This window comes from Acartia tonsa, chromosome 1 (genome assembly GCF_053477335.1).
Source record: "Acartia tonsa isolate MP-2025a chromosome 1, ASM5347733v1, whole genome shotgun sequence".
NCBI classification, from domain to species: Eukaryota; Metazoa; Arthropoda; class Copepoda; order Calanoida; family Acartiidae; genus Acartia; species Acartia tonsa.
In genome coordinates, this window is record NC_137260.1 from 37,365,026 (window position 1) to 37,391,393 (window position 26,368).

Here is a 26,368-nt window from a genome sequence, read left to right on the forward strand (position 1 = left end):
ACACCCCCAACCCCCCAAAAAATAAAAAATCCCCCTCAAATATTTTTTTAGCTACCTTTTTTTTCTCCAATTTTTTTTCTTATGGGGAAGTTAGTTCACATAAAACTACTGGCGGCAGCACCAGTAGTACTGTTTTTTTTTTTAAATTACCTCTTGGGCCAAAGCCCCTAGAGGCTAGGGGCAAAGCCGCTAGTGTGAAATATAAAGGACAACATATTAAAAATTAAACCAAAAAATCAGTGCAGCAAATCAAGTTTGTCTCCACAACTAACAAAAAGGTACCCTCTGCTCATTACTTTAGATAAGAGAAAAGAAATACAATAACCCCTTGGCGATTTTAATCCATTACTACATTGCTAAGGACAGGAAAGAACATCTAAGTAGTCATTATGCTTTTTAAAAAAATTAAACTGTTGAATTAAAACGGTTATTTTTTGTAGTCTTTAACTTTATCCTAACCCGTTGAAAATGAACATATTTGCCTAGAAATAAAGTTTATAATTCTAAACTCCTAGTAGAATTATACAATGTAATTATAACTATTTGTTTGTTAATACTCTCTCTATATATATTGTATTGTGTATTTGCTTAGTTATAACAGAACATTTGCTTTAGATCTTCTTTGCTTTGCTTGACAAAGGTATAAGGAGTTAAGATAATTAAAGACGTTAAAATGGTTCCTAGTGCTACTATGTCAGATGCGCGATTTTTATCATTAGAGTAGAGAAAATGTCTCAGCCAAAATCAGGTACAACATAAATATTAGCATGTACAGTTAGGACTTCCAGACAAAGGTCGTACAATCAAAAGAATTGGTTACCTGATGGGTTTTACTTAAACTAATCCTAGGTGTTTGGACATAAAGGAAAAATATTATTGGTTGTTGGACCTGACGCTAAAGTGTTATGGACAGCAGCCTCGCTCATATAAGGTAATTAACTATTTTTCAACAAGGAACTAGTAATATACTAGTATCATTTGGCTAAAAGAAATAAAGGACCATATCCCTGTCCTCCCTGGCACTGTGGTCCAATTTGAATTTGAAAGTTGCACAAGTAAAGTTTGTCAAGATTGAAATTGAGCACACTACCACTAACTAACATCTGCACTAATAACCAAAATATACAGGGTCATTATTTTTTCGGTATATCTACAACAATGTACTTATAAACAAACAAACTTCTATTGATTTAATTGATTAAAATTGAGCAACTGATATTAACTAGCATACATTACGCACTAATAATCAAAATATACAGAGTCACAAATATTTGTAAACTACTACATGATAAGCTACTATAATTTTCAATTAATATTCGTTTTTACATCCTTTGCAAAAAAATAAAATAATTGCATGGCATCTACTTTTAATGGTTTTAGTTTTCATTTAATCTTTCGATTATTTTAAGCTTTTGGACCCTGTGAGCAAATGTACAAGTAAAATGCACATATAACAATAATGTGCAATTATACAATCATTTGTAATGCATAGTTTTAATCTTTCTTTTGCTAATCTAATTACTTATATAACAGATAACACATTAGAATTTAAAGCATTTGAAACAATGCTTTTCAAAATAAATTTAATGAAAAAATATAATGTACAAAACAAAACTAGAATCAAACTACTATTGAAATATACCTGATATCCACATAGGCCAAAAGTTGGTCTTGTGGCATTCTGTATGGATCACAGCTGGCTACTCTATGTATACTTTCTGAATGAAAAATATATGTTATTAGATAATTGTGTTGTTAGATTGATAGATTTATGAATAGATGGATTAATGGATATATGGCTTGATAAACAGATCAATCCTTAAAAATGAATGTTTACTGCATATACAAATGCACATTCTTAAAGGTTCTAAAATCATACATAATCACTCCCGATCCTTAAACTTTTTATTAAAATCAAAGGCCATTACCTAAAAACTATCTACAATAATTTGTGTTCCACACAGGTAAATTTTGGAAGGTCTGAGCCTTAAATTTATATTATTATAAGACCATACCTGTATCTTGAGTGATAATACTAGTATGTTGACTGCAGGTACACATGGAACTTCTAGCAGGTTCATCAACAGAACTTGGCTGTCTGTCAAACATGCTTTCTCCTTCACTAAACCTTAACAATTGAAAATAGTTTCTTAACTTTTTATCTTGTCTCAGCTTTTGTTCAAGATAATACATCATGAACACTGAAATAAAATCATGACATCATAAAACATGTTAAAAGAATAAATAAAATATTGTAATTGAATAATTAAAGATCAAAATATGATTTCAATTAGTAAATTATAAAAATCATATATATCAACTCTATTTTTTTTCTTTCTATGATATTCGTTAATCCTAATTAATAATATCTATCCTAATCCTTGGTTGATATAATATGATACTAACTTCCAAAGTTTGGTTTTATCTTTGTCTGAGAAAATATTTTAAAACCAATTATGCAAGGCCTTTTTTTTAGCAATGAAAGGAATGGAAATGATTAATCACTGATTAGTCTTAGATTAAATTATTTAGTCTACTAAAAGAGAAATTTATAATTCTTATTTCATATAAGTCAAACACTTGACATACATTACAGCCCAGAATTAAATAATTTTAATTAAGTTAGTGAATATAAAAAAAAACATTACTGCTTCCAAATTGTTGTATCCTATCTGTATTCATGATCTAACATATTGTATATATTAAATTGTTCAAATGTACTTGATAATTAAAAAGAAGCTGCACTCTTTATATATATTGAAAAATTGCATAATATATCATCTGCTTATATAACCCCTAAGTTTGTCTCTAAGGTAAGTACATAAACAATCTAAAAACTATAAAAGTCAATAGTCAATATTAATGCATTTTAGGTGTTTGTATGTGTGTGTTGTTTGTGTGTGTGGGTGGGGTGTTTGTGGGTATAGTCTTCTATTTGATAAAGAAAGTTAAGATATCCAATTTCCTATTGGATTTGCAAAGAATAGCTTTCCAAAACTTTTGTTGCATCCCCCCTTTCTTTATAGATGGTTCCAAAGGTTAAATAATTCATATATTACTTATATTTGTCCTCTATTATAGTTAATTACTGTGCTGTAATTACAACTCTATTTATGTCATAGAAATCATCTTTACTCATTCTCACTCTTGTTTCTCTATCTCCACCAAACACTTATACCACTTTTTTGTCATCCGTAGAAAATTTTGTTCTTATGTATAGGGAGAAAATACTACAATGATATGATAAATTTATTAATGTTGTGCTATTAATGATATTCTCATGTAAGTTAAAAATAAAACAAAAATTATCCAAAAACTGTTTTTAGTATGAGCTACATTTCCTGAAATGGCAGGTGTCCTTCTTTAATCCTAACTTTAAGATATGAAATATAAATTACGGTGGTGAATTCTTGTTTTAGTTTTTTTTCTTTCTTATAATTTGTTTAGGACAAAATTCTATATCACGTTATTCTAAGATGTCCTATGCCTCACGAGAGAAGAGTAGTTAGTAAATGAAATGTTGATGTAAAAAAATAAAAAAAGTTTGTTGGAAGAAATAATTGACATATCATCAATACCATGAGAGTGTCATACCATCCTATATATCCCTTGTGTATTAAGCAGGGATAAAGGATGCTGAAATTAAAAGGAGGTTGTCATAAAATAAAACAATTTACCTAAAGACAGAGTAATCCTATTATATAAAGTAGTAAGCGTTTTTTGTTTGTCCCGAAGGATCTCGCTAACCGCCAAACCGATATTGTTCTCCTTTACGGTGAAGCTTCTTATAGGTCCTGGGAAGGTTTTAAACTATTTTTGGGGAGGGTGTCTTTACCCCCTCCCCCCCCAAAAAAAAATATATTTTTTTTACTCTTTTGAACACAAATTTAAAATGGGATCAGGTCGACTTTTCCCCCCTCCTACCTTAAGTGCCCCTATAGGCTTCTAGGGGGCGCAGCCGCTAGTGTTATTATATTGCAAACAAACTCGGGTAGTTAATAAATAATAATAATCATTGATGTTTACACGAAGCACTAAAAAGATCATCGCAAAAATTATTTGATATTTTTTTGATGTAATTTTTTATAGTTTTTCTTGTTTTTAAAAGTTTTTTTTAAATTTTCAATATTTTTGTAATGTTTTCTTTTTTTCAGTTTAATAACACAGAAAAAATAAGAACAAAATCCTAATCTTAATGGTAATCGCCAAATCTTTCTAGTGCTTGTAAAATTTCAGTGTTTTCACTTCTATCAAAATACTTTGATAATGGTAAAAAATCACAGCAACGTGCGTTATAAATGTTTTATTTTTTGAAAAAAAAAAGACATATGCCTTATCCTTAAAGACTGAAAAGGTGATGTGAAATCCAAGTTTAGTTCTTTCACTAGTAAGGCTGTTCTTTCTTACAGATAATCACATTAAGATGATGACAGAGCTTAGACCACAATGAGCCTGTAATACCACTTTACCAGGCCATTTTAGAACCAGCTTAACTTTGTTTTGCCTCAGAGAATTTATTCTATTGTTGAAAATGCAATTGGGAAACCACACTTTTAAAAAATGAAAGATCATCAACATTGATTCATTCAACAATAACCTTGCATTAGAACTTTGATGCATTTTAAATCAATCAAAATTGGATTTTGGCATTGATTTGAAAAAATATACTGTTTTTCGCTTCTTTGTTTATTAATTTCTATATACTACAACCGTAGCAAAATAGGTTTTACCTCCATTCTTGAGCAAACTCATCTGCCTGTCCATATTCGAGCTTTACAGGCAGTATTCTGCCTGTTTTATCATGGAGATCATTCCTCATATCTCCATCAAATATACCACACAAACCCCTAAACAAATATTAGTACAATCAGAACACAGTAATAGTGTCTGACTGATTATGACGTAACAAAAACAATTAGCCAATGAGAGGCCGTTATTGACCAATGGTAAAATTTATAATGGCCTCTCATTGGCTAATTTTTTTTGTTACGTCATAATCAGTCAGACACTATTACTGTGTTCGTACAATCATAGTAAAACTTTTGGTAACGCCCCTTGCAATTAGAGATTATTAATTAAAGGGTTAGAAAATAGCTTAAAACCATTCAAGACTTAATTATGAAATAAAATAGTCTAAAAAATATTTTAAAAACCTTACTACTTTATAAAATTGTAATGACAAAAAAATCGTTGAAACCTAAAAAAGAAACATTTTTGATGGAATGTTTTCACATAGTTTGTGGCATTCCAGTTGTAGAACAATTTTACATCAAATAAAACTTTTCAAAACATTTCAACAAATGAAAAAAAACTCAGGTTAGGAATGAATGCTGTCATGTGTGGTGTGTGTGTGTGTGTGTGTGTGTGTGTGCGTGTGTGGGCGTATGTGTGTGTGTGTAGGGATGGTTTCAGGGATAAGGAAATGTTACAACAAATAAAATGTGAGTCATTAGGAAAATAAGGATGACAGCATCCATAAGTAGCGAAGCACAAAAAAATAATAGATAGAAATATAAGTTATATAAAGACAAGATTAAACCAGGAATAAATAGGTGGGAAAATCAAGAAACGATTCACATATGTTTTGATATTTATATTTGTTTAGCATGACTGGCAGACAGGCTATTCAAGTAGATTATGAACTGAATGCTTATTGGTATAGTAAATCTTAATAAACAAAATTTAACCGTCTATCTTGAATTGAAACTGAGAAACTCATATTTACCCTATAGCGTTACGGACTGACTGACGGCCGGACGAACATCCAAAGTTGGTAATATATTAATTTACATACATAGAACTAAACCTTTTATGTCAGGCAAACATGGTAAAAAATCACCTTTATCCTTTAAGAAAACATAAAAAAAAACATTGAACCATACAAAATAACTTTTTTTTTACATCATTTGAAACTAGACTATGAGAGAGAAAAAGCAAATTATAATAATAGAATAGTCCTTTGAAGAAATTTAGCTTCTTTGTTTTATTTGAGACATCAGCTAACCCCAACCCTACCTAAGCTCTGGGGGATATCAACTAACCATCTCCCCTTGAGACATTATTTTCAAGTCCCGAGGGTTAATTAGCAAAATTCATACTAATTTAGTAATTGTATGTCCCAGGAAAAGAAATTTCAAACAAGTTTTGCGTTTTAACAGAGAATTTAGTTTTTGTGTTTGCAAAAGAATTCTATATAATTCTTGAATGTTGGTTCGTCTGACTGTCAGTTATTCAATTGGACTTAAATACATAAAACAACATAAAAAATATAAATATTAAATAGAAAGATTTATAGAAGCTAGTAAAAGTTGCTAACTTAGATTATGAGGTCAAAAAAATAACCAATGAGAGGCCACTTTAAATTTTACCACTGGTCAATTACAGTGTTTAGTGGCCTCTCATTGGTTATTTTTTTTGACGTCATAATCTGAGTCAGCCACTTTTGCTAGCTTCAGATTTATATAATATTTTTAGATGGACAGCTATTTAGGTGTATAGCAAGATAGATAGTTATTCTAATTGTCTCATTAGTCAGGATAATTTGTGTAAATAGGATAGATATGTAGATAGATAGATAAGAAGATAACTAGATGGACAGCTATTTATGTATATAGAAAGATAGATAGTTATTCTAATTGTCTCATTAGTCAGGATAATTTGTGTAAATAGGATAGATATGTAGATAGATAGATAGATAAGAAGATAACTAGATGGACAGCTATTTATGTATATAGAAAGATAGATAGTTATTCTAATTGTCTCATTAGTCAGGATAATTTGTGTAAATAGGATAGATATGTAGATAGATAGATAAGAAGATAACTAGATGGACAGCTATTTAGGTGTATAGCAAGATAGATAGTTATTCTAATTGTCTCATTAGTCAGGCTAATTTGTGTAAATAGGAAAGATATGTAGATAGATAGATAAGAAGATAAGTAGATGGACAGCTATTTAGGTGTATAGCAAGATATGTAGTTATTCTAATTGTCTCATTAGTCAGGATAATTTGTGCTAATAGCCTTACTTTACATCTTAATCCTTCCCCATTTAAATTTACATTCTAACATATTCCGTCTATTTACAATTAAACTAAATTTTATTAGAATACTATGCTTTAATAATTGTTCTGTGGGTCATTATTTTTTTTTTTTTTTGTATCACGAAACCTTTTTTTATAATATACATTTTATGGTGCTTTTTAGTATTCAAAAGTGGCTTTTCCACTAGACTCTAGGGTAGATTTATTTTTTACTTAAAAAAACATATTTTTTTAAATTTTTATTCCCCCCCCCCTCAGAAAATAGCTTAAAACACAACATCACTATTAGACATCGTTATACATTGCATTGTATTAGAGATAGATACAGCTTTTATGATTTACATTATATCATATGGTTCATTTTGTTAATCTAGGATATTACAATCTATGCTTTTTAATTTTTTTCATCAATGAAATAAATAGAAGCTGCGCTATTCAAATAGAACTATATTTCATTCAAATATTAAACCAAAAAATATGTATTTTTATCATGTTGTTGATAACAAATTGGTAGGAAAATAAATGGCTGGAATGCATTTTGTGAAAAAATACATTTATGAAAACATATATGTTACATTAATATTTTAGATATTGGATATGGCATTTTATGAAAGACTGTTTTGCCTCCAACTTTACTTTTATTCAGTTAATCATTATATAAATAAAGTTTGGTGTATATACTATATAGTCCCTTTCGTGACAACGCCTCTTAAGAGACGTTTCGTCGTATTTTTACAGCAGTTTTTTTCCTATTTCAAGTCGCTGTGTGGGGTCTCTAACCCTGTCGGACCAATTGCCTAACCCTGCGGGGCAATCCCCTCTAACCTAACCTAAAATAACCAAAAGCTTCTGTGAAAATACAACGAAACGCCCATTAAGAGGCGTTGTCACGAAATGGACTATACCAAAAGTTTGTTTTATTTGCATGCTTTAATTGTTGCAGTTAAGATGAATCTAGAAAGTCTGTACAACAGTTTAAAACTAAATAACTTTTTAGGTGCAATATTTTTGTCTCAAAGCGAAACAACTCTACAATACCTGGTGTAACCATGGTCTGCTCCTGTTACAGATAGAGATAGAGACAGGCCCCAGTACTCAATGTGTATCCGAAGGTTGCGCCCGCTTCCAAAGTAAAACTGAAAGAATATGCATATTAATATAAAAGGAGATATTATTATAAATATTTATATTCTATTTTAGCAAGATATGTTTTTGTTTATATGGTTAAACTTTTTTATGACTGACAAATGACCTGTAATCATTGGAATTTTTTTAGAGTTATTGAACATAATAAAAAAAATAAAACTTACTGTTAAAGTTTTGCCATGTCGTGACTCGAGAACCCTTGTCCTCAGAGGTTGTCCATCCAGTGATAACATGGTAAGTTCAGGTAAACTGTCTGTCTGCTGGCCTGACTGTTGGGTTGATATTAGGGTAAGACACATATCCAACCTGCGGGTAAGATTTTAATTACAGATGCTTTTTTATTACTGCTTAATCTTATCTTTATGTCTTTTCTTCTAAACCTCAAGAACATAAAACATTATGATTTTCCCAAAAATTCCCAAAAAGGATTGGCTATAAGTTATTGTCTGTAAAAAAGCCTCTAGGGGCACTTGAAGTAGGGAGGTTGGAGGGGAAGGGGGGTAGTCAACCTCCTTCTATTTCAATATGAGTTTTAAAAAGAAAAGGAGAAAAAATTGTTTTCTTCCGGAGGCGATTTTAACCTATTTTAAGCTACACTGTGAAGGAGAATCATTTCGGTTAAGCGGTAAACGATATTTTTCAGTACAAAAAGACAGACAGTCAGCCTGTTACTTTTATAAAGGGATATAACTGGGCTACATTTAATTTGTAAAATATGGTATTTATAAATTTTTGTCATATTGAAAGAAAAGAAATTCTTACCCAATAAAATCATTTCCATCTGTGACAGCTATACCACAAACACAGGAGACATCTTGTTCGTCTCCACTGAAACGGAAATAATTTTATCATAAATGACAGGGCAAACTGACGGCTAATTTAATTTTCTGAAAAGTTAGTTAAAATTATTCACAGTTTGTAACGATTAAAAAAATGGAGGTTAAACATTTTTAGGATGTCATATATCTGTCCTTGAACAGTGTATGTAGTATTAATGAGAATGAAATAAAGTTACAATGTTAGAAAGGAAGAGTTAAATGAAGATATGTTCAAGAAAACAGGGATTAAATGATAGGCAAATTTAAATAGTTTTAAATTGTGGATCAATTTCAAGTTTTCTTTTTTAATAATGTTATCGATTGTTATATGTCTAAGATCCAAATATGATAGCCTAAAATTATATAACAGCAAAAGCACACGAAATTTTTTTTTTATACTGCAATTGTCAATTAAACTAAACTTAAATATGAATTATAACTTTTTGTTGCAAGAAACAAATGTTTATAGCTCAATTGCTTATTCGTTAATCATTGATACAGAGAGAAAGACAAGGAGTAAGAAAGAGAGAGAGAGAGAAAGTAAGATATGGAGGAATAAAGAAAGAGAAAGACGACAGTGAGAGAGATAAAAAGTGAGGAAGAGAGAAAGTGTGAGAGAGAGAAATGTGAGAGAGATAGAAAGATGATGAAGGATGAGAGTATTTTAATGAGGTTTTCAAAGTTAAAGTTGATTATTAACTTTGTTATCTCCTGGGAATTAACTTTAAAACAATTATCAAATCTTCACTGCCAAATTTTGATGAACAAAGCCAGGCACTAATGCAAAGCAAAGAAGAATTACATTTAGATTGTGTCCGTCCGTCCATATGTTCTCTCTTAATGGATAGTTGTAAATATTTCAGCTGTATTGACACCAAATGTTTTTTTTATCTAATGGCGATTCTTATGACAATTAGGAACGATACCATAATCATCACTATAATCATTTAGTTTTATTCTTAAGAATTTTAAGAATGTTCTGTGTATGCAAATTTCATAATAAAACGTATAGATGTTAAGTTCCAAGCGTTGATGACCAAAACTCAAAGTTTATAAAGAGTAGATTTAGTGCCTTTTCAGCATGTTAATACATTAAGTATTTACATAACCATCTTACACAATACCTAGGGAAAGTAATAGTTAGGTTAAATGATAGAGCTAATATTATCAAGTAAATGCTGATGCTGATTAGCCTATTTAGAGATTTAGGACCGGATGATAATCTTAAGAAGCAGTGGAATCAAATTTTATGAATTGAAATACAATTTTTTTTTGCGATTTTAGATTAGGTGTTCATTAAGCCATATGGGACAAGTAAAAAACCCCGATTTTAATAGAGAAATAAGTTAAAAAGAGAGATAAAAACTAGAAAATAAAAGAGAAAGGCTAGAGTCATTTAAATTTTCGAAATAGGTTATATGTTGCGGATTTCTATGGAAAAAAGTATGATTTTAATTTCCCGAAAAAAGACGATATTTGAATACATAAATATACCTTATAAGTAAGAGAAAATATTACCTTTTACATTTCCAGAATCTTATATGAGCTTCAAAGCCATCATTCAAGCTTTTCATGAGCATAAATGTTCCAGGTAGATAGATGTCATATCTGTCACAGAATGCAAACATTTTATACTTTTTTTTTTATAAATTTTAATGTATAGTAATTTGAAGATGTAAAAAGGTTAATTTATGAATGATAAATTCATTTTCTTTAAACTTTTACCCTTAACCCTGAAATAAAGACTTGTTTTGTACATCAAATAACTAAAAAAAGATCTATATAGAGCAGATTAAATCCAAAAATTTTGTTGTTGAAAATCTCGAAACCTTTCAGATTTTTTACAAATGTTTTAATGTTTAAATTTTATTTTCGTATCATGACTGCGAGACCAACGGACCAAGTAAATGGTGTGCTGGATGCTCATTTGTACAGGCAATTTACCGTTTATCTTTAATAGCAAGCAAGATAATTACATTATTTCCATAGCGTTATTACGAACTGAAAAAAGAATTATAGAGGAGCTTCGATAATTGGAAAAATATTATAAATCTTCAACAGACTGTCGAAAAATTATGCTTTTACAGATTTTTTAAGACTAACTAATAAACAAACTAAATTATAAATAATTGATGACTACAAAAATGAAATAATAATAAACTTTAAGTAAAAGCATTCTTGCTCTTTGGTTGAATTTTAGTTAGCATTCCTTAGGCCATCCAGGGTAATTAAATGAGGGTCTGTATACACATGGCAATCTCCTCCTTGGATATCCTTTATATTCACCTAAAAATATATCTCGTAAATATCTTAATAAACATAAAAACATATTTGTAAATATCTCCAAAAAAAAACAAAGATTATGGTAAGCAAATACATAAATATTTGTTCATTTTGATATAAATTGGCAAATCAATAGACATGACTAATTTGAATTTAAAAATGCTTGTGAATACTAAGTTGGGGCTCAGGAGCCTAAGCTGCAGCCTTAATCACATTCAGCAGCTCGGCTTACAGATGCTGAAGATGCGGCTGCCGCCCAGGCTTTAAAAGAAATTGTAAGTGTAAAAAAAATAAAATATTATTCCACTTTTATTATGATTTATTTTTATTTTAGTTTTTTTGAGAGAGAGAGGAAATATGGTTTTTACTTTCCCCTTAAAAATATGTTTATTTTTTTCTTTTTGCAATAATATTTTGTTCCATCATAATTCTAATTATCTGTCTAATATTATTACACATGAAATATACCAAACATTGTTTATGAATGTATGAAAGAAAACAAACGTACAAAACAACAGATTTGAAAATTATATACAACTAAACGAGAAAAGTCTAGCAGAAGATCCTTATGAAAAATATTTTTCTTTGACTTTTCTTATGAGAAGAATTATTCAAAATGTAATGTTGTTGTTTTAATTGACGGATAAGATGAAGACAAAATAATTCATCGACACGTATTATATCTTTGTACTTGTAAATAGCAACAAGGCCTAAGTATAAATTAGAACACATCCTGCGTGCCAAAAAGTGTTACAAATTACTTATAATATAAACACAAAAACAGAAAAACAGACAAAAATTGGTTTTCCGTGTGGTGTAGGTTCAATCAAATTTTTTCCCATCACTTTCTTTTTCTTTTTAACAGCGATGCTACTTTATGATTCTAAAAGTTCATCTTTCAAACCATCTGTAAAAACTAAATTTTGAAAGTTATTTTAAATACCAAAGCTGCTAAAAAAGGTTTTAATAAAACTTAAGTAAGAAAATGCAAAATATAAGCTGATTTATATTGATTGTTAGAAAATGAAATCCAGCTATAAATCCTGATGTCCAGTCGACCAAAAGAAAAAGCTTTCAACAGTACAATTTATATTCTTTTAGCAATGATTTTCAAATTGGTCCAATCCTTAACATTTACATTTTACACTTTGAATTAAAAATCTATCTTATCACTGAGATTAATTACTCTGATTTTAAAAGCAAATTATTTATTATAATTTGTTTTGATAGTTGTACAAGTTTAAAAATTATAAAACCAACGTAATTTGACTGCTATTATTAAAAAAATAATACATAAATTTTTTCGTATCCTTCAGATTAATAACCCGCCAATTCGACTATCCAACAGACTAACAATATGTAGAGTTGCCCCGCCACTGCAAGCTTGTAGACATTATTTTATTATCCTGGAAATAATCCATATACCTGGACAACAAAAGTATCCCTTCTAGATTTGTCTCTAAACTCCAGGGATAGGAAAATGCCAGGTAAAATATTTTAAACCCACTCAACCTACTCCCTACTGGAGATTGTAGAGCCAGACCTAGAATGCGTAGGTCAAATTATTTCAGACAACCACTATATGATTTTACAAACTTTGTCCTTAAGTCACAACCGGCACCAAAAGCGCCTGTCATTGGCCATTGCACTCCAATCCATCCTTATCATATCATCTATCCTATTATATAAAGTAGTAAGCGTTTTTTGTCTGTCCCGAAGGATCTAGCTAACCGCTGAACCGATATTGTTCTCCTTTACAGTGAAGCTTCTTATTATCCTTGGGAAGGTTTTAAACTATTTTTGGGGAGGGTGTCTTCAACCCCTCCCCCCCCCAAAAAAAATATTTTTTTTACTTTTTTGAAACTTAAATTTAAAATGAGATGAGGTCGACTTTTACCCCTCCCACCTTAGGTACCCCTAGAGGCGTCTAGGGGCGTAGACGCTAGTTTCTTACATAGAAGCACTAGGTACAAATTTTAACAATGTTTAGGTCGAGATTCGAACCAAGAAATCTCCCTAACAATGATTGGTCTTGCTTAATATTACCTAATTCAGTTACAATATGGAAAATATATAAAAGTTCTATATGGGGAAAATATAATGGTATTGATCTATCCCTACATCCCAACTCCATCCCCACACCCATTTACCCAGAATTGGATTAGGATATTGAAAATGATTTATTTTATGTTGAAGGTATTTTTCTCTCCCTTTTTTGTTTTCAATCTTAATATATCTTTATTGTAAGATAGCATGATGAACAAGGACAAATATTCTGGAATTCTAATGTTAGTGTATAATTCAGATTTTTACTGTGCGTTCGGAAAATATTCATCTTAAAAAAATCTTTTAACCCCTCTCTACCTTATAGCTCATTTCCACATAAAATAGCTGACATCTTAAATAAGTTAGATATTCTTCGATTTATAACCTTGAAACAAACTTATTTGAATTTATTTCATTTTCCCAAATTGTCCCCCGAAAAGAAGTAAGGAAGCTGTATTCAATTATGCCAAATCACTTAGTGATTAACTAAAAAGAAATTGCAAATAGTTTTCTTTTTTTTTCTTGGACATTAAAAATATAATTGGGGAAACTTTCAAGAAATGATGGAAGGATGGGCAGATAATTTTACCCTGCATATATAACGATAAAAATATTACTAAAATGTGTTTTGGGAAGGGGTTTTTTTGGGTCGATACCTCTTAAATGTGGAGGAACCCTCCCCTCCCCCCCCCCAAAAAAAAAAGATAATAATTCCTTTCCTGACCTTATGAGAAGCTTCCTTGAAAGAGTCTTATCGTTTTGAAGGTTTTCGAGATATATTGGCAAAAAACCCACACACAGACACACATCCATACAGATAGAAACACTTTCTGTTTCTGTAATAGAATGCTTTTAATTACGAGAAAATTGATAATAAGACTACTAAACTAATTTACTAGATATGCCGTAATTATTACGGGGGAATCGGGAATTACTCGATTGCTAAAAGGAAAATTCGGAAATTTGACAAATGGACATCTACTACATAATTTACTTTGTCCGGTCGTTTGTCTGTTCTTGTTATGTTGATAATATAATTTCTATTATTTTGGTTCATTGCCAATTAATGATGTTGTTGTCCTTTAAAATTTGCTGTAACTTTGCAGATATTATTTTGCAAAAAAAATCTGTTACTATTGTTTATTTTTATTACCCAGCTGATATGTTACAAAGCCAGTGGTAGAACAGAAGGTAATACATAATTATAGTTAAGCCTCTTGTCTAATTATTGGGTTTACCACACTAACATCCATACATTATTGTGAATGATATAAATAAAGGTCATTTACAGATATTTTTATTTTTTATCTAAGCATAGCATTTTCTTTAATTTTACCCTCGCCCAAAATAAGCCGGTTTAAATTTCAAACCTACTACTAAAGGAACCACGATTCAAAATTTGAAATCAATAAGACAATTTTAACGGACTGAAGGACGGTCTGACCCTAACTATAGTAAAGCTTGGCTTATAACAGCAAACAATTTCATTTAATACAATCTACCATGATTTTACCTATTTTGATAATTGATTTTCTTTATTGTAGAAATAGCTGCAAGATTTAGTAAGAAACCAATATGCATATATTATTTGTAGGATGGTATCAGAGTACAATATAAATACACTAACTAAGCTGCATACGCTCGTATCATACAAAAATTATTGATAACAAAATTCTAGCAAGTGAAATACAAGCCTACAATTTGTAAAAAAATCAGTCAAGAGAGAAACACGTATGAAAATAGGATATAAATATAACATACCTGAACAGAGGATAGAAAGTAGTCATCAAAGTTTGTGTGTCCATCAGATATTACAGCAAAATCCAGGAAGCTAGTTGTATCACCATCCTATAAGAAAATAACCATCATAATTTGTATGTTAGACAGTTATTCAAAGTAGCTAATTCCATAGATTGAAAAAAACTGGTAAAAATGATTATTTGGTATTCCTATTAAAGTATGAATATGTATAAACTAGATTTGAATACCTCTAAATGTTTTTTTTTTTGACCAGTAAGATCCCATGAAATAAATATTCCTTAAAACTTTTGAGTATAGAATGTTACCTGTACTAAATCCTGTGCTGCCTGAACCTGAATGTTCCAAGTGGCACATGATCCAGTCTGGCACTGGACAGCTGTCAATAGACTCAAGGAACAGTTGGACACCAGCAGGTCGGGTGTTAACCTTCCAGCAACTAAAAGTAAGAAATTTGATCATTGGCGTGCACAGGTTTTTGCACACCACCTTTGAATCAAAACAAACGCTAATCTATCCCGTTGTTAGGAAAAGTAAATGGGGGGTAAATTTTTTTTTTAAATGGGGACGTCACTGGGAGTGTTACCAAAAACTTAAATTTTCCATAGGTATGAAGATTTCTTACTACACAGCTTACCTGCACGCCCCTCGTTTTGGGGCAACCAAGTGTAAAATAGAAAACTTGGAAATATACATGGTGTCCTATCTATATTTTAAATCAATAATTACTCCCTTAATATTTAGGTTTGCTAGAAAAAAAAAACGACGCTGTATTTTGCAAGAATTTAAAAACCCGCAAACGACATTGAAATACATTACACACCGATGAATGACTGTTGATAAAAGATATATTACAGATTTGGATCAAAATACAAATTCAAATTTTGTTTACCATTTTTGTTTTACTTAATTTGATTGTATATTATAATAAATACAAAATATGCATCTCTCTCTTTTCTAATTTGTGAAATTGTCATTGGAGAATTAGAAATGCAAAACTTGGTGTTTTCGTTTCTCTTTTGAGGGTCCAGCTACTCTTTAATTTTTTATGTATGGTTTCTTTTATTTTAGTGGATATATAGGTAGAAATATATTTTTTATAGGTGTATTAAGTATTAAGTAAATCAAGAAAATGAACTGTATACAAACATTCTTAAAAAGAACAATAATTACAATTTACATAATTCAGACAAAAATTAACCTTTATAGAGTAGCAATGCTCTTTATGTCGAAACATTATGAAACAGCTTTTTTGGGAAACATGAAATAATATGAATTCGTAGATTATCTATGTTAATACGATTCATATATTTTACCTTATCGTTAAAAGAATGATAATAAACCAGCTGATATTAAAATGGACGACATGAAATAAGATTAGCTAAATTTTGATTTTAAAAACTAAAATCATAACATTGTTCCCAATTCTAAAGAGCTTTAAACTGTTTTACCTAAGCTTGAGTCTACTTTGGCAAGATTATCATTAAATTGGCACATTATCATGAGGTTAGGTAATATGGAAGGAATTAAATTAGATTATTCATTTTCTCTTTTACATAAAAATAAAGAAATGATTAAAATACAGCCAGTAAAGAATTAACAGTTTAGAAAGAAAATAGTTTTATTTCCTTTTTAATTCTGTCTATAATTTCCTCTTCGTTCCAATCTATTGAATTTTAAAAAATGAAACCCAACTAAACCTTTTAGCTCTTATCAAGTTTCCCTTTTAATTTATCTTACCTTTTTTATATGGATTTAGGATAACTTATGTTACTTTTAAGTAATTCTCCTTTTAACAAATTTGATACCCCTAATTATCTGTAACTCTAATATACTCTGCTTTCCTATATGGATTTTAAGATAAATTAGTGCATTAATTCATCTTTCACAACCAAGTGAACAGGGAAAATAAATTTAAAAACAAAAATATGAATAAATAAAGACCTTTAGAATTTAACCATTGATGCATTGTCAAACGCGTGACATTTATGATAAGCTTAAACATTTATAAAAAGAGGCAACTGATTAAAATTAAAACTTTCCAACATTAGATTAGCAATAATTTTTCTTCGTTGAAACCTATTCATAGACATTTTACAATAAGGACACTCCTTTCCTATTATCAGTAAATGTGCCTAACTTTTAAGGAAATTATTATTACTAATTTTATAAATTGTTTTTTTCTTTTATTTACTCCCTATCGCTGTTTCAAACCATTTTTGATCAGCATAAATCAACAGAATTATGAGCTTTCTTGGCTCAGTGGTTCAGTTTTTGCATTCTATAAATTGGTGATTTTTTTGACAAAGATTTATATTCAAGAGGTCATTCGTTTTCAACGCACATTTTGGTAAAATTTATGATTTTAAAATTTTATAAATCTACTAAGTAAATTCTTACCATCAGTATAACAAATAATAAAATTACAAATGTTGTCATAATTAGATTTATGTAGGTCTGACTTATGCAAAATGTTCGATAGAAAATTATGTATTACATATTATTTAAATTTTGTGACATACATATTACATATTTATGTATGTATTATAACTGTATAGATAGACGTTTAACTATTTAAACTACATCAACTTTAATAATAGATTTTACTTATAAAACACTAATTTGTATATAAAAGTGGCGTTGAAGCAAATTTTCGTTTTTCTAACCTTAACTCAATGGCACAATAATGTTTAATAAAGAATACATAATGAATTACCTTAGATTGTACATAAAAAGGACAATCATGTTCCTAAAGAAAACTAGTTATCTATATTATACCATCTAATATTTAGACGTCTCAATTCTTCAAAATTGTTCGACTTTATTAAACTTTGCTTAGGAACGAGGTAAAGATATTTTAAAGAGACTTAATATAATTACTGAAGTCTCTATTTCATAACAGAATCACAGAATAGTTATAGCATTTAAAGGTAGAAACTATTCAGTAATATTATCAATTCAAATATCAACACAATTCCCTTTAATTTTTAATTTGGTAGGAAATAGTTGAAAGGATTTTATATTAAGAGTATTTTCCTCTCTCTTATTTTCCTATTTACATCTTTCTTATATCTACAAAACACTTAACCTTATCTTATTATTTCATCAATTATCTACGTGGTTGTACATCCCGGAATAAGTTCCTCCTATTATTATAAACCACCACATAAAATATTGCTTAAAAACGCGTTTTCGCACAAATTTTTATAATGGTCCGCTAAACGAAAAGAAATAATGTCAAAGTTTATTTTACACTTATTTTACCTAAAAGTTACTTGTTTGTAAGATATAAGCCGGGCCGATATGCCTTTTCCTAACTTAGAAGCTTATTATAGGTCATATTGAGTTTTTTTTATATTTTTTGGAAGAAGATCAAACACCAATAGAAAAAAAAGCCCTTTAACAAAAATTAACTTTGTTTTTTTTTTCTGTTAAAAAATAGAATTTAAGTTAGTGGCTCGGGGTGTATTCATAGTTGTATATACTAAAAATATATATCTAAACCTTTATCATGAAAATACTAGCTGGTGCATACCTAGAATCTAGTGGCTCTATATTTAAAGGGGCCTAGTGCAAAAAATATTTAAAACCTTTCAAAGGCTTCAATCTAAAAACTTAATAAATTAAAGCCATAACAGTCCCTACATATATACAACTTTCCTTAAATGAGTACTCCAATCAGTTCAGTAGTTATTGAAATCTTAAGCTTCATACAAAAACCTTACTACTGTAAATGATACGATTATGCAAAAATATATTAAGAAAAGTGTTTGCAATCTATTATAAATCCATAGAGAATTAAATAATATCTCAAAAGCTTTCTCAGGACCGGGAAAAGTATTATAAAATATTTTTGAGAATTTGGATATTTGGAAAAGAATGGATGTCATGTTAGAATAATCTTGTTTTATTAATGCCATTAAAAAGATAATATATATTTTTTATCTAAAACTCAGCAAAATTCTGTGCCTAAAATTCCCAAAAGTTGGTCTCCCTTTTATCTGTTTTAAGGAATATTGTTCCATAACACTTATTCCTGTGACTGTGACTGTATTTATATATCATCATAATAACCATTATGATAAATTGATTTAGGAAAAATATGAAAAATATTCTTTATACAAAATGTGAAGAAAAAATTGTTAACAACATTGCTAAAAAAACATTAAATTGAAAAAAGGTTGATTTAACTTTTAGTAGATTAATAACAACAGGTTAGCAATATTTTCGAATTTAGACAGTAAGACAGTACATCCTTAGGTCTTACTTCATAATAAGTATAAGTATTATACCAAATCATCTAGAAAAAGAAATTAAACATAATCTAATTTTTGCCTAAATATCTTTAACTGGTTGGTCGGTTGGTCGTTCTGACTTTCAATTATACCATATTTATATAGTAGCTGGTTCATAAAAATTTACTTACAAGAATTTCTTGTTTGGATAACAAGAACAGGATGGCACGGGTCAGTGGAGCATATCACCGGAGAATGCTGGACAATCTGATCATTTTGTTTCCATTTATTTTATCTGTTAATGTTGAAACAAGGATGGAATGTTTTAGAAGTAACAAAGCTTTTAAAGAAATAAGGTCATCTATGTAGTCTTTTTTGGAGAGCTAACGGTATTGCTGCTTTTTTATTTCTTTTTTACTTCTTCTTTTACATCTATTAATTCTGTTTTTTTATTTAAACAAGTTTTTATTTGAAGGCTACTTTTGATTATGAATTTTATTCCTGACCTTTATAAATAAGTTTTCTTATTAAGTTATTTTTCCTAGGTTATTCCAAAAAGCTTTGCTACTATTAAATCTGGATTGTATTCATATTTGTTCATTTAATTTTTTTTTTTAAATGACTAATTGACTAAAATAAAGGCATTCCTGTAGAGTTTTAGTAATTCCATCCTCTCTCAGTTCTATGGTTTGCTGCAGAACTTCAATACCAGTTGGGGAGGTATTACTCTCTTTATCCCCCACAGAACACAATATCTAGAAAACAAATGATGTATTGCTATGTATAATGGTCTATGGTTTATTGAAGATTTCCAATACCAGTTGGCAGGTTTTTCTATCCTTATCCACCACAGAACACAATATCTAGAACACAAAAGATGTATTATTTTGGGCTTTATTATATGGTTGATTGTGCCAGTTAGGTAGGTATTACTCTCCTTATCCCCACAGAATATAAATATTATCTTTAGAACATTCATAGCGTGAAAATGATCATCTGTAATTTAGTTTTTGTGTGTAGTTTTTATCTAAATAAACATAATGTATTATCATTATGATAACATATCATAACAAAAAAACTTCAATGAAATACAAATATTCAACTACTTAAGTAAAAGTCTGTACCTATTTAATTTCAGAATACATAAATATTTTATGACCTATATTTATTTTGACATTAACTTAGCCTTGATAGGTTATACTCTGAGATACACATTATGGAATATTGAATTTAAAGCTGCAGTCTATATAGTAGTCTATATTCTATACATAGCGTAAAATTTATGCACTAAGCTAAGTCTACAGTTGGGCTAAATAATATTTAGTAAATATATTTGATTATCTTATAATTCACATCACTGGGATGTCTATCAAAAGAAATCAAGAATGAGTTTTGCCAATTAAAATGTGTATGAGACATTGAATTTTTATTTTTCAGTGGAAATATTGGGAAAGAATATGGCAATAGGATAGCAGATACACATGCAAGTAATCAAAGAAAGTAAAAATAAACATTTATATGAATTTAAAGTAAAAACTGGCAACAATTGGAGAAGCCGGTTCTCATTCAAACTTAAAAGTCATGTATAACATCGTATTACAGACAATTTTCTCCATTTTGATATCCGCTGAAAACTGTTTATAATACTATGTGATAGATCCCTTATTTTACAATACATTATAAAGCTACATTTATTTTTTAAGACTCTTTTTTAAACTTTATCATCTTCTTTCTAGTTTTTGAAAAAAAGGAAAATAAAGTGAAGCAAAGATTATTTGTATTCTATGTGTACGCCATTTTGTGTCATCTGATATAAGGAAAAATGATGCATTGACTCAATATTCTTTTATCTTTCTCATGTAGTTTCTTTTATTTCTGTTAAAATACTATTAAATAATTCGTGTAAAATAAAATTAAGCTATATCCTGATATAAAAGTAATAGGATCTCTGTCGGTCTGTATGTACCCAAGGATCTCGCTAACCGCTAAGGCGATAGTGTTGTCCTTTAAATGGTAGCTTATTTTAGGTCCTGCTAAGGTTTATAACTATTTTGTGGGAGGTTAACACCAACCTATCAAGATAAATCGCCCCTAGAGAGAAATTTATTAACACCTCTTCTTTTTAAACTGAATTTTAAGTGGGCAGAGTCAACATTCGCCCATCTCGAATAGAATGATATTTACCTTATCTCCAGGTTTCAGAAGGACTCCAGGTGAAAATATACTCTCTCCGTGTATTAATGTTTGCAGGGATAAATCCATTTTCTCATTAGTTTCCTGTTCTACACGAGACCAAACAACACTAAAATTAAACATTAGGTGTCATCTTAATACTATAGATATTTATCTATTTCTATAGACATTTGACTGCAGACACATAAATAGAATATTCCTTATTTATGGACATTAGAAATAAGGTGGATTTGAAGTAAGGAAGAAGGACTCTTTTTTTAACTAGAATAATTACATTCATAAAGATAATATTTATTTCTTACCTTAAGTCAGAAACTGTTGAATTAGTTTTACACTTGAACAAAACTCTTCCTCCTTCTATGGACATTTCTATCCTTGGCTTTCCAACAAACTCAACCTCACTTACTTTCTCAATATTAGTTTCAATATAATTATCTTTGAAAGTATCAAAATCAGTATTGTAACCATGATCAGTATCAGTATGGATCTGATCATCTTGAACAAGATTGTTGTCAATATAATTATCCTCATGATAGTTAATAATAGTGTTTACAACAGTAACAGTGTCTATGTTGTCAATGAGTGGTTGATCAGGTGGTCTCAGTCCCTCAGAGATACCTCCGGTTGGCTCCAATATCGAATCTAAATAAAAAAATAAAAGTTGTGAAAATTCATAAGACAAAATATACCAGGGCTCAGCAGTCGGGCATTTGGTAAGAATTGTTAAAATAATTGTTTCTAAAGATATTCATCAGTAAACCGCATACTACTATTTTTTGTTTTGTAAATTATTGTAATTATCAAACTTCTTTTAAATTGAAAAAAATATAAATTTCTTAAATTCATGATTGATATATTAATATTAAAATCATATATTTTCTCTGCCTTAAAAATTAGATTTTCTATGATAATATAGGCTGTGTAAATAAGTAAATGTGATAATCATTTAAAAAAGGAATTTCAATAACAACTAAAAAATATTATCACTTCTTTGCAAAAGATAAAGTTCGCCAAAGTAATGGGTTGTTTATCAGATATATACTAATTAATTAAATGTTTTTGGTGTACGCATTTTTAGAATAAATAGCTCTGCTCCAAGTTGAACATATAGTTGAACAATAACATATGCTTCTACTAAACCTTATTAAAAAGATAAAATCGAATAAGTTTAGTTTATGGATTCAGAAAGTTTAGGCATAAAAATGTAAATATTTTTCATACATCAGGTTGTATCAAATCTTATAAAACAACAAATTCAATATTTAGCAAGACATGAGACGGGTATGTAGCAAAAGAATCTCGCTAGCTGCAGAACCGATATGGTTCTCCTTTACAGTGTACTATCTTATTGATCCATGGAAAGGTTTTTGGAGAAGTAACATCCACCCTCCTAAGAGCAATTACCTTCCTAATTTTTTTTTAAAATTCAAAATAGATTTTAAAGTGGAGAGTAGATTCCCCCCCTTCCCTTAACTGAAGTAAAGCCACTAGAAGCGTAACCGCTAGTATAAATACAACTAGAATAGAATAAAAAATCTTAATTCCAGCCTTCATTGGATTATATTAAACCCAGACCTGTTTTCTATATAATCGTCTTAGTATTGGTTGAAGGTAAATTAATGGCTATGAAAAAGTTACAAATCATTAGGACGGTTCTTTAAACCTTAGTCATAGGAAAATCTACAACAATAACAGAAATAAAACCATATTTCTTGTATCTATAATATATTTTTTTTTGTATGTTGCAACTTTGTATGAAGACAAAATGTTCCATGTTGTAGTTTATAAGTTGTAGGAAGAGTGTGACATTACTTCCACATAAAAAGACATAATAGTGATTAAGTAGATCATATAAATAGAAACAAATGCTTTATGGGGAGTTTATACTCAAAAACCTCAATGCTTTATTCTGAGGGTTGAAGTTGAGTATTTTCAAAAGTTTTTTAAGTAAGGATGTATAATGTATTTCCGAATTTTTTTGTGGGGGGGCATCCAATTTTCACTCTTGGACATCCTTGTTTATGCTGTAGAAATAATTTTAAGACGTGATAGATACTTTTCCAGAAGTTTATGTATAGCGTAGCAGGATAGAGAAGAGATCAACTTTATTCATGAGAAATCTTTCAGGGATCTTACGGGATAAGACAATGTGAGGTAAATTTAAATACCTCCCCATTAGTGATAAACAACATTATTCCTGATGTAGATTAGAATTATTGGTTGAAAAGTATGGAGACTACTTGTTTGGAGCCAACGAGTAAGATATCGTGGTAATAAAACTTTGAACCTAGTAAAAGTGTCTGACTCCAGATTATGACGTAAAAAAAATTAGCCAATGAGAGGCCACTATAAATTTTACCATTGGTCAATTACAGTGTAAACTGGCCTCTCATTGGCTAATTTTTTTTCGTCATAATCAGAGTCAGACACTTTTACTAGGTTCTAAAACTTTAGGTACAAGTCGAATTTACAGTCTAATGTCCCCTCTCTTCCTGAATATCTTTAAAATAATTAACTTTTAATACAAAATTCTATTTATATTCTACAGGCGACTCCACCACAAGCTTTCATACAAGTATTAAATAAAGGATGGAAAAGACAATGGATTGTAGACAACAGTGTTTCAGTACTATCTATTATTTTATATTACCTGAATTATTACTCTGAACACAGTAAGCTATTGAACATGCTTGTGTTGGCTGTAGATAATAAGATAAAAAATCTCCACAATTTCTAAAATAAAATTAAATATAAACAGAGCTAATAGTCTTTTCGTTTGCCCATCTTAGACTTTTATCATTTTATTTTTCTTCTAGTGGCTACGCCCCTAGAGGCCTCTAGGGGGCACTTGATAAGGGAGGAGTTGAATTATATTTACTATTTTGTTATTTTAGTGATAAAAATAAAAAGTAAAAAACAATCTTGTAGAAGGTATTTTTTTTCTAGGGGCGATTTCTCCCCCAAAATAGTTATAAACCTTCCAAGACTAAAAATCAAAGTTTAAACATCGGAGGGGAAGGAGAACCATAATGGTTCAGCTGTAGCGGGATTCTTTGGTACAGACAAACAGACAGACACACAAACAGACAAAAAAAAGACACCCTGTTACTTTATTATAAGGATGTTAAATGTTACCTGACAATAACACTGATGGTAAAAAGACAACAGTCATATTCCCCACCGCCAAAAGACCAACTCACACAAGCCTCCCCTTCCGCCTAAAAAGTGAATAAATTTTGAATTTTATATCTACCTGTTTACTTTTCTGTCTGTATGACAAGGCTTGTCTGTCTCTCTGTCCAATGATTCATCTTTCTTTCTTTTAAGTGTTTAATGTCTGTCTATCTGTCTGTTTCCACGCCTATATGTTTCTCTGACTATATGCCTATCTTTCTTTTGGTCTATCTATATAATGTTCAAATATATCAGTATACCTGTGTATTATTTGGAGGGGCCTCTGTCTCCAGCCAGATTGGAGCTGAAGTCCCACAAACATTAATTCCAGGACACTTGCCTGGCAACCTACCACTGGCACCTATGATAATTAGTTTGGGATCAATGAAAAGAAAACAGCGTAAATTACCCAATAAAACTAACGTCATACAATACAAATGATCAATGATAGGCCAGAATTTGACCAACGAATTGTAAAATTTATATTGTATTGAAGCCATTTTTTTATCGAACATTTTACGCTGTTTCCATTAAAAGTCAACTTGTTTTAAATCAATTTTGACATTTTTTACTAACTATCTCTTAAATTTGTACAAAATTCATCCATCAAAGTCTATCTATTTTTTAGTAAATACTTATTATAGCTAGACCGAGATGTCTTTATATCTTAAAATAGGTCCTAAGCGGGTTTGAATTTGTTATTATGGTCAGCCCCAAACAATTATGCTCTGTTGAAGTCTTAAAAATGTACCTAGAAAACCCTTTATATACTCAATAAAGTACGTTTATTGGAAACGTGCTTATAAAGATAAAAATGCTTAATATTACATTCTGTAGAGATATATGAGGCTATAGAAATATTATTTAATCATCAAATAATTCAGAAATGTGTTGTTGAAATTTTTCTTAATTTATTAAGCTAAATTCCACAGTTTTAGTGCAAAACAAAATGACTTTTGCAGTTTAGGGTTGCAATGGTAATTCAGATTTTAAATGTATATCAAAGAAATAGGACTATGAAATATTTTGTCACAAAGAAAAAGTTCTGCTAAACTGCATAAAAAACGACTATAGCGTAAATGAACGGCTCATTGTACATGATGTAATAGGTTCGAATCTCTATATAAAAATCTGAAGACGTTAAAAATTACGGACAAACGTCGACATTTGACACTCAAATAATGAACCAACCAATCAAAATTTAATAAAAGTCCCCAAAGTTGTTAATCCAACGAAAAAGAAAACGATATTTTTCAAACTTCGGGGACTAGTGTAATAAACAGCCTAATGTCCAATCCCCCTCTGAATGAAGGGTCTATCTTAAATTTTTTTTTTCAAGAGAAAAGAGATTGTACACGTTTACATTTTATTTTTGAATGTAAAAAATCGGCAAAATCCACACGAAAAGCACACAAACATTGAAAGCCTGAGTTGCACTTTTATAAAATTAAATTGATTGACTTATCTATGTTTTTAACAATTTGATTAAATGTTAATAAATTCACAAAATTAAGACATGTATCAAATAGATTGAACTTGCGTCAACATAATTGTATATTGGACTGAAACTTCTTAAAGTTCATGTAATCATGGATAGAAGTTCTGTATTTTCTATAGGAAATACAGGGAGTTCAAGGGATAAGATAATGGACGATATACGTATACATCCCCAA

General features: G+C 29.7%; 1 protein-coding gene across 1 annotated transcript in view; it reads right to left on the reverse strand.

The window, feature by feature from the left end:
• The window catches only part of LOC145327368 (von Willebrand factor D and EGF domain-containing protein-like), a 67,190-nt gene that overhangs the window by 34,022 nt on the left and 6,800 nt on the right, over nucleotides 1-26,368 (reverse strand). The window contains exons 4-20 of the mRNA XM_080170960.1: nucleotides 24,956-25,056; nucleotides 24,657-24,739; nucleotides 24,172-24,254; nucleotides 21,824-22,163; nucleotides 21,513-21,630; nucleotides 19,952-20,083; nucleotides 19,520-19,595; nucleotides 15,402-15,532; nucleotides 15,097-15,183; nucleotides 11,216-11,292; nucleotides 10,525-10,614; nucleotides 8,951-9,016; nucleotides 8,353-8,494; nucleotides 8,081-8,178; nucleotides 4,731-4,847; nucleotides 2,016-2,128; nucleotides 1,643-1,718 (exon numbers count right to left, since the gene is read on the reverse strand). Of these exons, the coding sequence (XP_080027086.1) occupies nucleotides 1,643-1,718; nucleotides 2,016-2,128; nucleotides 4,731-4,847; nucleotides 8,081-8,178; nucleotides 8,353-8,494; nucleotides 8,951-9,016; nucleotides 10,525-10,614; nucleotides 11,216-11,292; nucleotides 15,097-15,183; nucleotides 15,402-15,532; nucleotides 19,520-19,595; nucleotides 19,952-20,083; nucleotides 21,513-21,630; nucleotides 21,824-22,163; nucleotides 24,172-24,254; nucleotides 24,657-24,739; nucleotides 24,956-25,056 (1,930 nt within the window). The remainder of the gene's footprint in view (nucleotides 1-1,642; nucleotides 1,719-2,015; nucleotides 2,129-4,730; nucleotides 4,848-8,080; nucleotides 8,179-8,352; nucleotides 8,495-8,950; nucleotides 9,017-10,524; nucleotides 10,615-11,215; nucleotides 11,293-15,096; nucleotides 15,184-15,401; nucleotides 15,533-19,519; nucleotides 19,596-19,951; nucleotides 20,084-21,512; nucleotides 21,631-21,823; nucleotides 22,164-24,171; nucleotides 24,255-24,656; nucleotides 24,740-24,955; nucleotides 25,057-26,368) is intronic.